Here is a 14,857-nt window from a genome sequence, read left to right as displayed (position 1 = left end):
CTGGTCTGTTGCACAATCCTAGGTGTATAGGTTTAATGTGGTATTGAATATATGTAGCTTTTCTGAAAAAATGTAGCAGCATGCTATGTTGCTCTTGTTCTTAATTAACTCCTGGTAACAGTGGTATCTTATATAGCTGCTGTTTAGGTAAGACATTTGGACCAGCCGGTCAAGAATCAAAGTACCAGAATTTGTTACAACTCTACCACATCAAACTGTATGAAATGTATTGAATAGAAAGTTGCATATGTTGCTGTAGCCATTGTACTACAAGACGTCTGTGGAGTGAAAAGGGATGTGTATTTGGGGATGAAATGAAGAATATTTCAAATAAGTGCTTAAGTATTAATACTGTACTGTATTTTAATAACCTATGCAGGACAGCGAAAGAAAAAAGGATTGTGATATAATGTTGTCAGCTTGTTCAGGAGATTAGAAGACTGTGTTTAATCAGGTTCTGTTTAATGTCTTCAGCCAGGGGGGCTTAAGCAGGAGGTTGTGTTTGACTAAGAAAATGTTTGCCCCAGTCTGGACAGCTGGGCTCCTGGTAGATAAACTGGTTGGAGATGCTTACGGAGGGATAAGAGGATTTAGTGCCACAATTGATCAGGCATCAAACTCTTTTAGAAATAAATGAATGTATTCTTCAGTGGATTGGGTGATGGAAGGGAGGGTACTTTGGAGGGGGGTGCATGGATTAGGTTGTTTAATCTACCTAATGTATGTTCTATATTTAGTAACTTAATAAAATTATATTTGCTTTCTATTGTTTTGCAATCTGAGGCTCTTAGATTAAATTAATTGCTCTAATCATTATTATGATATTATGGACAATTTGGTAATTATTCAGATGCAAACTATAGTAAAACTGTTAGTCACTTGCTTCTGTCTTACTATTAGATTTAAAATGTAAGCTATTAATAGATTATTATTATTGACTGCGTATATCATAATATCATAACAATATCAGCATATTGAAAGTTTGTCACATTTAAGCAATCAAGATTTCTGATGTAACAGCATTTTCCACCTTTGTTATGTTGTGTGTTTCTAAAAACTAGGTCTGTCTTCATTAATACTTGTGGCTGGAATAAATCCAATGATCTTTTGTTGTTCTGCATTTCACAGCATCCGTGTTCTCTTGGAAGTGTCAGTATTTCCACATTTTATCTTCTTGAACCTTCTCCAAAGATAATTTTAGGAGACTGCATTTCAATGCTTATAAAATGTCTCCCAAAAATGACTTGTGTAATTATGTATTTTAAGAATATCACATTGAAGTGAAGGATACAGGAGAAGTGCATTACAGAAAATGTGTTCTTTGCAAGAAACACTGATCAGCTTGTGTGTAAATGTTATGAGTTTTACCTTACCACTACATGTTCCCATTCTTAAACACAGCCACAATTTTGTGCTTTTAATTTAAGATGTTATCAATGCTTTTGAACTCCGTTGGAACAAAGTGTTTCTGACCTTTGAGTTAGAACTGAACTGATCGAAGGTCAGTTTTTTCAGTGTTTGGAAATCGAGGTTGACTTCCAGACACAACTAATAGTTCAATGTAGGTTATTTCTAATTACTCAGAACATGGCCTTGCTTCTTAGACATTAAGTTAATAATAACTTTAGCTTCCACTGTCCCCATTGTGGAAAACATGATTGGAAAATGTCAATATATTCCCTAAAATGGGTGAAGAGTGTAGTGTTTAGAATTGAGTGTAACACAAGTGCAGTTTTCCCCTGTTCACTTGTAAGTGTACAAAATTTAACTGTAATATCTTACCATTGTGTATAAAATTAAAATGCAGCAAATGTATTAAGCAAAGATTACAGAGACAATATTTGATACTGATATTTGATATTGATTTGAATTAAAGATGCTTGTATCCATGTTTAATGTCTAAGAATGATTTATATTATTTGGACTGATAATAAGTAATACATCTATCTAATGCTGAAGCCTTCACATTCACAGTTTACAAATTTTAATAAAATATTACTGCATTTCATTAACAACTTTGAACTTGATAACAAAACTTGGCTTCTGTGTTTCTGGCATTTAGAGATAGTTTTGGTTCAGAGATAGAGTTTGTTCAAATCCTACTTATGGCACAATTTTAAAACATAGATGTTTAAGACTGCCAAACGAATATTATAAGGGGCAACTTCATCTCATTGAACAGAGCGACATTGGTTAATGGCTGCAGTCCATCGAAGTAATGTTAACTGGATTAATACTTCATAATTAAGCTTGTACATTCTAATTAGACTAATTTAAACGCTCAGGATGCTACTTTTAAATACTCATTCTGCAGACTGAGGGCTTATTTTAGCATAAAGTCTTGTATTATATTGAAATGAATGATTTTACTGATTCTGATTTGATTCACACACCTGTATTGTGAAGAATGGTATAAGAGAGTGGTCGTGTGTTTTGTACAGTAATTTGAATAAAAAATCCTGCCTTTGGCTTCGTGAGGCAAATTGAAAATGTTCAAAATGTATTACCAGACCCTCTGCTTGAATTACTCTCCTTTAAAAAAAGTAGTTATAATACATTTTTGTATCTGTCTGCAGTTGTTTTAGCATACAGTATGCAGGTGTTTCTCCTCCATGAAAATAAGCCATTTGGAAGTGACATTTTGTGACAAGCAGCAGTGCGAGGACTAGACCTTGCTGCGGGCTGCTGTGTCGCTGGTGTGCGGTGTGTGTTGACTGAGTAGCCAGGAGCAGTGACACTTGGCAATGTGAGTCTGTCAGTAAGCCCAATGTTTCTAAACCCTCACAACAGCTGCTACACAGAACAGGCAGAGATACCAGCTCATACTGGAAGTGTCTGCTACTATTTCAGTGCAGAAGCCTTTCAGAATAGTTCAGGGAGAAATCCCTGCTGAGATGTAACTGCAGCTCCTCTCTGGCTTTGTAACAAAAAACTGCACCTGAAAATACACCACAGTTTCCAAAATGTGATTGGAAAGTGCAACCATGTAATCATCCATAGCAGTGAAGCCCGATAGGATATTTGGTCTATTTCATAGATCTTCAACCAGAAGTTAAACTAATTAGCTTAAATGAACTTTTAAAATGTGTGATGTCCATACAGTATGTATGATAAGATGTCCTGTAGCGCTGAATGCGTCAACGTTTATCTATATGAGATTTGTGTTGATCTAACTCAAACATGCATTCCTATATTAGCATATTGTTCACCCTATAGCCAGGTAGGTATTGTTTTATATGTTTTGTATGCAATTACTATACAGATTTTTGGTTATTTAAGAATATTACGAACGGGTCATTTGTAAAAACTGTTCATTTGGCATAATATTCTTTGTGACATATACTTATTTCATCATTGGGTCTCTGTGTTTGGTTAATAAGGAGAACTCTATTTCATATTTAACAGTCAGTTAATTAGAAGAGTGAGTCCCCATTCGGACACATCAGGTTGTGATGGTTTGTATTTCATGTTAATAATACCTGGATCAAGTCTATTCATCTACATGGTAGATAAACTTATGAATGGTTTATTTTAGGCTATACTGTCGCTTTGTAATGGAAAGATCAGATCTTTAAATTCTTCTTTCTTTGGGATGAAATGCTCATATAAATGCAAGAATTATTTTTTTTGTTATTACTAAGTTTATTATAATTTCTTTGAATTGAGAATTACAGTGCTTTGAGACTGGTATCAAATTCTTAACATGTCAGTATTCTTTTAAAACAAGTACACAGTTTGATATTCATATAAATAAAGGAATATATGTTTAATCCAGTCTGTTGTTCATCAATATTTTATATCTTTGGTGTGTTGTTTGCCAATATCTTGAGTGCTAGATTTAGCAATCAGGAAAAAAGCCTTAAATGTAAGTGTCCAAAAGTCAGTCCTGTCCAAAATCTAAATCCATTTTGTGTAATGTGAGAGCAGTTGGCACAGGTCTCAGTGGCACTGTTGATTTAGCACTACAGAATGCAGATGCCATGCCATAATATCATAATGACTGACAGATTTTCTAGCTGAGTTTGGCCATCTAAACACTTGTTTATATTCTCAGACCCAAAAAAACCCATTGAAGCTAAGCAATTTAATTTGTACTGAGGGATATTTTCAGTCAATTAATATAGCTATATATCACTGGATATGACTTTACATTTGACAAGTTTATATATAACAAAACATTGCATTCACACGACATGTTACAGGATCCATGTCATTTACAGTGGACAAAATAATACTAGTTCTAATGAATTCAGATTAAAAATTCACCAGTCTTTAGACTTCATATGGTCATTCGTGATTATATGTACTGTATAGTCAGGCACAAAAAAACAAATACTTCTTTCTTGGTATTTGGTGAAGGCTAGTTAATGATATTGCTGGTGTAATAACGGCAGATATTTAAGTCATTGCTAGTAAACAAATTAACACTTCAAAAGTCTTGTGGATGTGCTGTATTCCAGTACACATACAGGTAGTGATGGGGAACATAAATAGTTTGTACAACGATGACACCTGTACAAAGCACAATGGGTTTATTGACACATTTGAACCTTTCAATTAATTAATTTGTCCTCAGGAAAAAACAAATTATTTTAAACAAATTAGCTCACTACATGTCATAGTCATGCAATATTTGTAGATGCTAGCTACGTTAACATTCTTTTCTGGGTTTGCATTTTTATATTATACTCACAGGTAAATGAAGTGAAACAAATTCCTCGTTTCATTAAAACTCTGAATTAGGCCTACTGTATGTGTCTGCTTATCTTTATTCTAATCTACTATGCTTGCTTTTAGTACACCCAGAGAATTACATTATTAACAACAAGAAAATGAGAGTTAGCGCAGATTTGGTTATTCGTGATCAAGTCATGTAAAATTGTAATTATGCATCTGTAGGGAAGTCCCTTATGCGTTTCTCTCAAACTGTGATGTTTTGTTCTGATTGCAGATTCTTCTGTGCAGGTAAATCACGCCTCTGTGACCTCTCCTCCGTCTCAGCCTGCAATGAACACCATGGTCGGACACCCATCCGTGATCAGTGCTTCGATCAATTCCTCAAGGCCACTTCCATCTCCAATGAACACTATGGGATCCCCTATCAATGGACTTGCTTCGCCTTATTCAGTTATAACATCCTCATTAGCCTCGCCATCTGTTTCTATGCCATCGACGCCTGGTATGAACTTCGGTTCATTAAATAGTCCACAGGTAGGTATCTCTCCTTCACTGCAGCAATGGATTAGGATTAGGCTTCCCTCAGTTCTGAATTGGATGGGATTCAGTTGTGCATTCCACCAGGGCATTTATTTAATATTTGTAGTGTTCCTGAACAATTTCCATTGGTCACAAAAACCCGTTCCAAATTCATGTGCGTTTCTAGGCTCATCCTTTATATGTTTTGCTATTACAATTGCTGGAATTGTACCGTTGTATCCATTAGTCCACAAATATAGTAGCTCATATTTAAATATTTGGAGAAGATGAGGCACTATCACAAGAATTTAAGCCGGGCACTTTTAAATTGATATTTTAGAAAAGATGTCGCGTTTCGTTTTGGAATGTCAGATTTCTCGCTGCTGTTATAGGAATTGACATTGTGTGCCTTCAGCTTGGAAGGGAACATTTTCCTGGCTTTTGCAGTGATGAGGAGTGACAGGCCAGACCCATGGGAATGAGTAGCTTGCCAGTTAATGGAACCTTAACCGAGTTTCTTTCTCAAATGTTATACATCTTTGCTTTGAGCATTAAGAGACCATTTCTAAGTAGCTGCACTACTAGTTTTCCTACGTTTTCTTTGTGATGTTGCTACATGAATTTGAAATGTATGTATGTACTAGAAATGTGATGTTTTTCTTTATGTCAGTTGTTGCATTCATCTATATGTCTTTGACTCAGCGCAGCTGAATCAGGTGTTGGTAACTGTAATGGTTTCTTGGTTTTATTTTCACTTCTAGGAATGTGTTTGCTTTTCTTGTTTAATGTTTATTTTGTATCGGTTGGCCTCTGTTCTGATGGACCAAGTTAACTCAGGACCTCAGGTTGATCTCGGTTAACTTAACAGACTAAGTCAAGACTGTGTTGGTCTGCGCCTGAAGGGATTCAGTTTCTTGATTTTCCTGCACCGTTCAAGTAGTGAAATAATCCAGATATTATTGAATTCAGTGCCTATACTTTGAATCAGTGAATCAGTTTAGAAAGAAACACTTTGCTTATAATCTTTTTCCCATTTTCTAGATTACACCTTCTCATCTTTTAATTATATTTTATTCTAGTGCAAGATCTACTTTGCATGGAGAGTTAGCTTTTTAGAAAAACACTCAATTATAAATGAAGCACCATTATTTAACGTATTCAGCAGAGCATCTATAATCTACATCTGATGTGCTTAACATTACATTTGCAGACTACAAATATTTAGGTCAGTCCTTTTTTGCTTTACATGCCAACAAGTCTGTTCTCCTAAGGAGGAATGCAGGTAGAAAACACTAACTGCTGTCTTGTTCAGTGGCTTTTAGGCCAATTCATTGTACTCAACGTGAGGAGAGCGCTACCCTTAAAAATCACCCAAAGCCTTTTTTTTCTTTTTAGTAGACTGAAAATCTGCTGACCTCTACTGGCGATTAGATGAACTGCAAGCAATGACAACGACTTTTATTGAATGTTTCGTGAAAACGCACATAAAGCGCATGAACAGTGCATTGTTGTGCTGTAGTTCTGTGGCATTATTCTCCCTCATCTACCATTGAAACAGCTCTTCCATATTATTGACACTTACTTCCATAATGGCCAAAGGCTGAATGGCCCAGAGATGACGAAGATGCTTGAAGCACTTCACTATACCTGATGACCACTTTCTTTCTTTTTTTCAGATGAGTTCAATGAATAATGTAAGCAGTACAGAAGATATTAAACCTCCACCTGGGCTTTCTGGAATTGGAAATTTAAGCAGCTACCAGTCTATGAGTCCAGGATCTTTATCCAAACATATTTGTGCAATATGTGGCGATCGATCATCGGGTAATTACACTGCACCTTGGTCATCCTTGCTTTTGTGTATTTTTTTAAGATGCTAAACTGTTGACACCTAATACCGAAGACTACTCGCTTAATAAAGGAACTTTCCTCAAGTAAAAATATTTTATATTTACATTTATATTTAATATAAGATCAATGAAATTCGCGATCGTAGGATTCCTTAAATAATCAATACCTTGGAACAGAAAGCTTGAAGCATTGTGCATCTTTTATGATACAACTCCACAAGAAAATATGAATTGCTCTGAAGAGTTCTTACTTTTCTAGCGATTTCATCCCAGTGTTAATAGATTAGCTGAGTGGCAACTTATTTGTTTACCAGGAGAACCACAGGAACTGTAGGAAATATGTTAAAAGTGTAATGACTATGTCACACTCTTAGATGTTCAGACAAGGTGTGACAAGATTTCGAGAAGAAAACACATTAGTAAATCAGTAAATCAAGCTACACTTCTTCCTGTATCTGTTGTGCACTGTTCGGTGATCACCGACACTGACAATCCTGTCATCTTCACAGGCAAGCACTACGGGGTGTATAGTTGCGAAGGATGCAAAGGCTTCTTCAAAAGGACCATCAGAAAAGACCTTACCTACACGTGTCGCGACAACAAAGAGTGCCTGATTGACAAGCGCCAGCGTAATCGGTGTCAGTACTGCCGCTATCAAAAATGCCTAGCAATGGGCATGAAAAGAGAAGGTAGGCTACAGGAAAACACATGAAATACATACAATATAGTATTAATAACATTATATCAAACTAGTGGAAGGTTGCATAATTCTTTGACGAAAGTCTGAACCCTTTAGGTTAGGGTTAGGATTTCCCTAGGTGTTTGGGGAGAGAAAATACATTTAGGAAAAGTGATACAGTATGTCAGTGTTATCTTTACATTTTTTTTCTTGCATATATGGCTCTTTGCACTGCTTTGCCCTAAATGGGAATGTTGTCTAAATTGCCCTAAAAGGAAACGATTGGAGGAAACTGATTATAGTTTTCAAGCTCTTGCATTTTGGCATGGAATATACTGGCATATTAACAGATTAGCCAAAATGTATTGAGTATTTCAGACTTTTTACCTATTGAAGCCTGAAAACATGCTTATTGAGAACACCATTGAACATGAAATTTCCAATATCAGAACACTTGTCAAAAAATAGAATTCTACCATGATGTCACATTATTTTTGGTGTTCAGTGATTACTTAGACTTTTTACGCTAATATTTGGATGTACCGAGGTATATTTTCCACCCAAATGAGTAGAAGGTTGCATTAACTTTTTTAGGGCTAATCTGAACCGTAACTCTAACCTACCAAACCCTGAGCTAGGGTTAGGGTTAGGATTCCTACAACATGTAGAGAATGTTTGATGGCATGGCTGTGTTTTATGAGTGAAAAGAAATTTAGGAAAAGTGATATGTCAGTGTTATCATTACATTTTTTTTCTTGCATATATGGCTCTATGCACTGCATTGCCCTAAATGGGAATGTTGTCTAAATTGACCTAAAAGGAAAAGTTTAAAGGAAACTGGTTATACTTTTCAATCTCTTGCATTTGGGCATGGAATACACTGGCATACTAACAGATTAGCCACAATTTATTAGGTGTTTCTGACTCTTAACCTATTTAACCCTGAAAACATGCTCATTGAAATCACCGTTGAACACGAAATTTGTAGTATGGAAAACGGAGAATGTTTGATGGCATGGCTGTGTTTTAAGACAGAAATTTAGAAAAAGTAAAATGTCAGTGTTATTTTCACATTATTTTCTTGCATATACAGTATAATAAATAACATTAGAAGAAACAACGAATTTTGAGTTCTTTCTGTGTAATATTCATTGTATGCTGATGCAGAATTCTTGAGGATATCCATCCATTTATTTTCTAGTAGCTGTATCCAGTGCAGGGTTGCAGCAGAGATGGAGCCCTTCCCAGCAAGCAACAGGCGCAAGGCAGGATACACTATGAACAGGACACTGGTCCATCACAGAACAGACACGCACACTCAGATCAGGGCCATGTTTTTCCAGAATCCACATAACCAAGAAGTTTGTGTCTAGACTGTTGAGGAAACTAGAGCACCCAAAGGAAACATGCGCAGAAACAGGTTGAATATACAATCTCCACGCAGACAGCACCCCAGAAATTGAATCCATAGTCACTGCACTGTGAAATTACAATGCTGAACACTTCACTACTGTCCTGCCTGTTATATATGATAATATATTAGAATAATATGCTTGTTGTCTCCCTCACGACCCTGTACTTGACAATGTGGTTAGAAAATTGATGGAAATAATAATAATAATAACTGTATAGATAATTATTATATTTAATAGAGTAAATATTATAGGAAATTAATTAACTTAAGTATTTTGAATCATTGAGGTTCCTGAGAGGCTTCAGTATTTGCTGCGTCTGAGTTCACATAAGCACAGATCGATGCTTTTCTAAAACCTTTTATCTTCTGCTCTTTGAAGCCCACTGGGTATTAGGGAGAGTTGTTACACTTAAGGGTATTTCTTGGTTTTTTTTTCTCGAAAGGGTAGTTTCAATCCAGATTTTCCTCATACCTGACCTTTTGTAAATGTCACTTGGCGTTCCCTTTTTTTTATACTTCGGTTAACTTAAAATAAAAAAAAACTACAAAAAAGGCGAAAGATTTTGCACTCATGAGGCCCTGACTCATCTTTCAGCTGTTCAGGAGGAGAGACAGCGGGGCAGAGAGAAGAGTGACAACGAAGTGGAGTCCACAAGCAACTACAATGAAGACATGCCAGTGGAGAAAATTCTGGAAGCTGAGCTTGCAGTGGAGCCAAAGACGGAAACATATATGGATGCCAGTCTGGGAAACTCAGTATGTACTTTGCAAGAGTGTAAGATAAAAAATCATATCCATTTCCTACATGTGCTATCATGATTTGACACATAGTCAATTTGCTTTTGAGCTGTAAGAGTACAAGGATGTTTCCCGTATTTCAAATGATTCTTTTGAATCTCTGTGCTCTGCGCCGATGCCAAATTGTGTCATGCATGAAGCACAAAAGATTTATTGAAATGCTTAGTTTCTGTCAGAATTGAAATATCATAGTCAAAACAACTGGTTATTACAGAGTTTCTGTAGTGCTGTCTTTACAGCAACCATGTCTAGTGTGGTAATGTGTCTCTCCTTCTCTTGTCAGTCTAATGATCCTGTTACCAACATCTGCCAAGCAGCTGACAAACAGCTCTTCACTCTTGTGGAGTGGGCTAAGAGAATCCCCCACTTCTCTGAACTACCTCTCGATGATCAAGTCATTCTTTTGCGTGCAGGTAAATGAAAGTGGTTACCAAACGGTGTTTTTACCTCTCAAAAGAAATGTTTCACTGCTTATATTGTCTGTTCTGGCCAGTGGTGAGATGGTTGAAAAGAAACTGTCCAGGCAAGACTTAAACCTTAGCTTGTCGTCACAATCTGCGGTGCTGTTGAAAGTGTAAAAGCAATAGCTGGACGTCTCTAGTGTGTTTTTCTGTTGTTTTCAGGTTGGAATGAATTGCTCATCGCCTCCTTTTCTCACCGCTCAGTCACTGTGAAAGATGGCATTCTCCTGGCCACTGGATTGCATGTCCATCGCAGCAGTGCACATAGCGCTGGGGTTGGCTCGATTTTCGATAGGTATACTGGAATTCATGTGCTCTCAGTCTAACTTAGCACTCTCTACTTGTATTGTGACACTACTGTAGCTGTACTGTACTGAAGAAGAGCATAACCAGGATAAAACACTTTCTCGTACTGTATGACTGTATATTGTTTCTTACCTCAACTTCCAGTTTAATAACAGCTTAATAAAGTGACTTAAAATATACTAATTTTCTCTCAGCCTGAAGATCTGCATGAGGAGCTACTGAGATGTCTGCATAGCACCAGAAGTGGGAACTATAGGTGCCTGTTGATTAGCCATTCTTATGATGAATATAAGCAATTATTTGTTTTAGATTTAAAATTCAGATACCTATATTTATTTCAAGGATGTTATTATCAAAAGGAGATGCTTTATATCCTGCACTGAAGTGTTTTCTCCTTCAGTATAAAAACTACATGCATTTTTGTATAAAAATAATACATAAATTTTAAAATGGCTCTTACATTGTACAGTTTGATACAGTAACACAATTTGAGCCAGCCATCAATAATAATAATAATAATAATAAATTATTTCTACAGAGTTCTTACTGAGCTAGTGTCAAAGATGAAAGACATGCAGATGGACAAAACAGAATTAGGGTGCCTGCGAGCCATTGTTCTTTTTAATCCAGGTAAGAAGCTTTTCATTCAAAATGTGAATGTGCGCGTTTATTTTAAGCTTCTATAAACCGTCAGAAAAACAGGACAGTTTTCAAATCATTGTACTCCCATGCAAAATCTCCAGAACTTACTCTGTCTCCGAATCAACGTCTTCAAATCGAAACAGTTTTGAAAACTGACCATTCCCGGCTACTCTCAACAAACCTGGAACAAATTTTGCTGTGGAGAAAAAAAAAAAGATACGTTCCGACAGTCTCAAGACATATTGTGAGGTACAGGTCTTTGAATTATTTGACCTTTTTTGTTGTAGATGCAAAGGGCTTATCGAACCCATCTGAAGTGGAGGGACTGAGGGAGAAAGTGTATGCGTCACTTGAGGCTTATACAAAACAGAAATACCCTGAGCAGCCTGGCAGGTACGTGTCCTTGTTCCAGTAGTGCTTAACCACCTCTGAGACGAATCCTATGAATCCTGTACTTTCAGCACATGTGTCTGTTTTAATAACCGTCAAAGTAGTAGGTCTTGAAACACGTGCACCTGTTTTTTTTAACCTTTTACAGCCTTTAACATGCTAAGCTCAATTATTTGATGAGCTTTCTTAATTCAGCATGATGGCGGAATGGTTAGAATTGATGCCTTGAAGTCCTGAGGCTGTAGGTTCAATTCCAGACCTTTAGAGACTCTGCATGGAGTTTCTGTGTTCTCTCTGTGTGGTTTCATGTGGGCTTCCTCCCACAATGCAACACTGTACTGGGAGGTTGGCTTCTGGGAAAATTGCCCCTGGTGTGACTGTCTGTGTCTGTGTACTCAGTGATGGACTGGTGTCCCATCCACAGTGTATTCTGCTTTATGCCTGTGCTTGTCAAGGATAGGCCCTGGCTCGTGTGTGATCTGAACTGGAAGAAGCACTTAGAAAATGGGAGGATGGCTAGTTTTAGTTGGAGCCTGTGCTGACAAACAGTGGACACAAGGAAGGAGACACCCTGAAAGGGATGCCAGTAGGAAAAAAAAATAACACTGACAAGAAGGCGAACGTTTTTTGGAACATTAAAATAGCCGCTGTCCTTTCAAAGTGCACGAGAAACACCATTTGTCTTTTCCTCCTATTTCAGATTTGCCAAGCTTTTGCTGCGACTTCCAGCTCTCCGGTCCATTGGTTTGAAATGCCTAGAGCATCTCTTCTTCTTCAAGCTAATTGGAGACACCCCCATAGACACCTTCCTAATGGAAATGCTTGAAGCACCGCACCAAATAACATGACATAGACCTCTTCCTTTTGTAAATATTTTGAAGACTATGTAATTGATATTAAAAATGATTACATTGTAAACTACATATTTTGTATCATGTCCAAGCACAATTATTAGTGTGGAAATTTATAATGGGATTTAAACAGCTCTGTCAAATGATTTTCATAGAAATGTAACAGCAAGGTTTTGTAAATAGATCATTCGAGTTATAGTTTCCAATTTAATAGTGGCTTAATGCAATGTACATCTAATTTTATTTAACAATAAACTGTTCAAACAGAAACTGTCAGAAGCCATGAATTTCTAGAAGATGTACTGCAGGAAAAACAGCTTTGCACTTTGTTTTCATTTTGAAATGCAATTTTTGTAGGTCATAAATTTGCAAAAACAGATACTTAATACAGATACCGTTACATAGATTGTTACAAATTAACAACCTTTTATACAAAAGGGGCAAATGATGAACTAGGCCAAAAAAATGTGTCTAAAAGTATAAAATTAATCGTGTGCCAATTATATGTAATTTAAAATATTAATTTAAAGGGATTTAGTTACATTAATAGAGCTTGATAAATCATAAAATGCGTAGTTCTTATTTGCCCATTCTGAAAATCAGGCTGTAGTTGTTCAGAATGCAAATATATCACTAATGCGCCGCTAGGTGGCAGGTTTTGAAAAGAAATCGTCCCTCTTTGCTGTACTGTATTTAAACAGTTCTGTTTGTACTATTTTTTTTAATTCTAAAAATGTCAGTCTTACACACTAATTGCACAAAATCGTCTCACCGTCTGCTTCAAGGTAAAGATGTAATAAAAACTTGACTTTCCATCTTTGTCTCAGTTTTACTTAAGTTCAGTATACTCGGTCTTATTGCTTGAGGTTATGCATAGGTAGGTATCGTCCTACAGTACCTTGTGCCCTGTGCGTCTGGGATCGGCTCAGTGGGTCGCTGTGACACTTATCAGAAATAAACGGCTTTCTGATGATGAATGGGATTTAATTCAACAACTCAATTCTTCCGCACAGCAAACAAAGCTTGTATTCTATTGATAAGTAATATGGGGGGTAATTATGTCTAGGGAAACAAGCTGGTACCGAAGTAAGCCCCTATGCCTTCATTCATATAAAAGTGGTATGCTTTGTTAACCAAAGACCGACGAGTATTCAAGTGGAATGTGACTGGTGGTGGATTTTAAAGTTTCAATTTTTAAGTCAGTATTTAACTATTTAATGCATCATGTTTTTATACACAAGGAAAAAATACTGTAAATGGATCAGAAACATGATAAAGCTTCTTTTCCTGAATTGATTTTACTACATACTGTAGAAGCTGTTTGGTCGGTATCGGCATTTACAATTCTTCGTTTATTCGCTTTGTTGGTAAACCAGTATTTTTTGCTACTAATATAGTCTCAACACGAACACATCTGGGCTTGGTTGAACAAGGTCTGTGTTTACCTGAAATTTGGAAGATAAGCATCATTCTGAAATGTACAGTAAATGGGTGGTTTTCAAAAACTGGTAACAGTTTACCAAAACGTCAGAATAATTCATCCACAATTTAACTGCGCATCACGGTCAGAAAGTTTTCAGATTGCCATTCTATTTAATGCAAATGCAAATCCCTTTTCCTAACATTTCAGTGCTGCCTGAACAATTGTAACTGTTCCACGAGTCTGCGTTAAAACAATCGGAAATGCACTTAAAGACATCATGAAAACGTCTTTCCATCCAAGAAAAAAAACGACGAAGAACGAAAGTGTTGAGTACACAAGTGGAACCTTGTACACCTACTGGGTTGTTCAGTATGTAAAACGAACAACAAAAATATATGTGGTACCCTAACACCACGTGATGTGTAGTTTTCATTTACAGCACATTTCTTCCTTTAAATACAGACACATTTTGTAAAAAATTATATAGCCATGCATAGGCCTTCTATAAGGGGTGGTGGCACAACTGCGATGGTGCCGTAAGGCGAATGGCATGAGTGCCCTTCAGTGGCTTTTATCAGCAAAATACTGTCCAATCTAATGTTATTATTTCGTTCCGCTTCACATTGGTCTCTACTGCTGAATGTGTGAGAAACTTAGATCATGAAAAACTGTCTTCCTAGGCTTCGTTCAGTAGGCAAATTTAGTCCAGAGTCCAAGCATCGAATGATGTCTATAAAATGTAAAAAACAAAGGGAAAACAGCTACGCATTGTAATTTTTCTGGCTGCTCTTTCGGCTTTCGGGGGGCTGGAATCAATAACTTCCAAAAACGTAACATTAGCAACAAA

The 14,857-nt window shown here is 36.6% G+C and overlaps 1 protein-coding gene across 5 annotated transcripts in view; it reads left to right on the top strand.

Annotated features, from left to right (window-relative positions):
- The window catches only part of LOC148651935 (retinoic acid receptor RXR-gamma-B), a 32,636-nt gene extending 19,236 nt beyond the window's left edge, over positions 1-13,400 (top strand). For 4 of the 5 annotated variants that reach the window (XM_088598278.1, XM_088598280.1, XM_088598282.1 and 1 more), the window contains exons 2-10: positions 4,952-5,211; positions 6,873-7,020; positions 7,556-7,735; positions 9,735-9,895; positions 10,221-10,350; positions 10,561-10,693; positions 11,243-11,334; positions 11,634-11,739; positions 12,437-13,400. In XM_088598278.1, coding sequence (XP_088454404.1) covers positions 4,952-5,211; positions 6,873-7,020; positions 7,556-7,735; positions 9,735-9,895; positions 10,221-10,350; positions 10,561-10,693; positions 11,243-11,334; positions 11,634-11,739; positions 12,437-12,584 — 1,358 coding nt within the window. In that variant the 3' untranslated portion in view covers positions 12,585-13,400. The remainder of the gene's footprint in view (positions 1-4,951; positions 5,212-6,872; positions 7,021-7,555; positions 7,736-9,734; positions 9,896-10,220; positions 10,351-10,560; positions 10,694-11,242; positions 11,335-11,633; positions 11,740-12,436) is intronic. The other variant, XM_088598281.1, reaches the window with a different exon arrangement.
- Positions 13,401-14,857: the final 1,457 nt, after the last annotated feature.

The sequence above is a fragment of the Lepisosteus platostomus genome, chromosome 11 (genome assembly GCF_059453375.1).
Source record: "Lepisosteus platostomus isolate fLepPlt1 chromosome 11, fLepPlt1.hap1, whole genome shotgun sequence".
Classification (NCBI taxonomy): Eukaryota; Metazoa; Chordata; class Actinopteri; order Semionotiformes; family Lepisosteidae; genus Lepisosteus; species Lepisosteus platostomus.
Note: the sequence above shows the minus strand (reverse complement) of the source record. Positions and strands in the feature narration are given on the sequence as shown.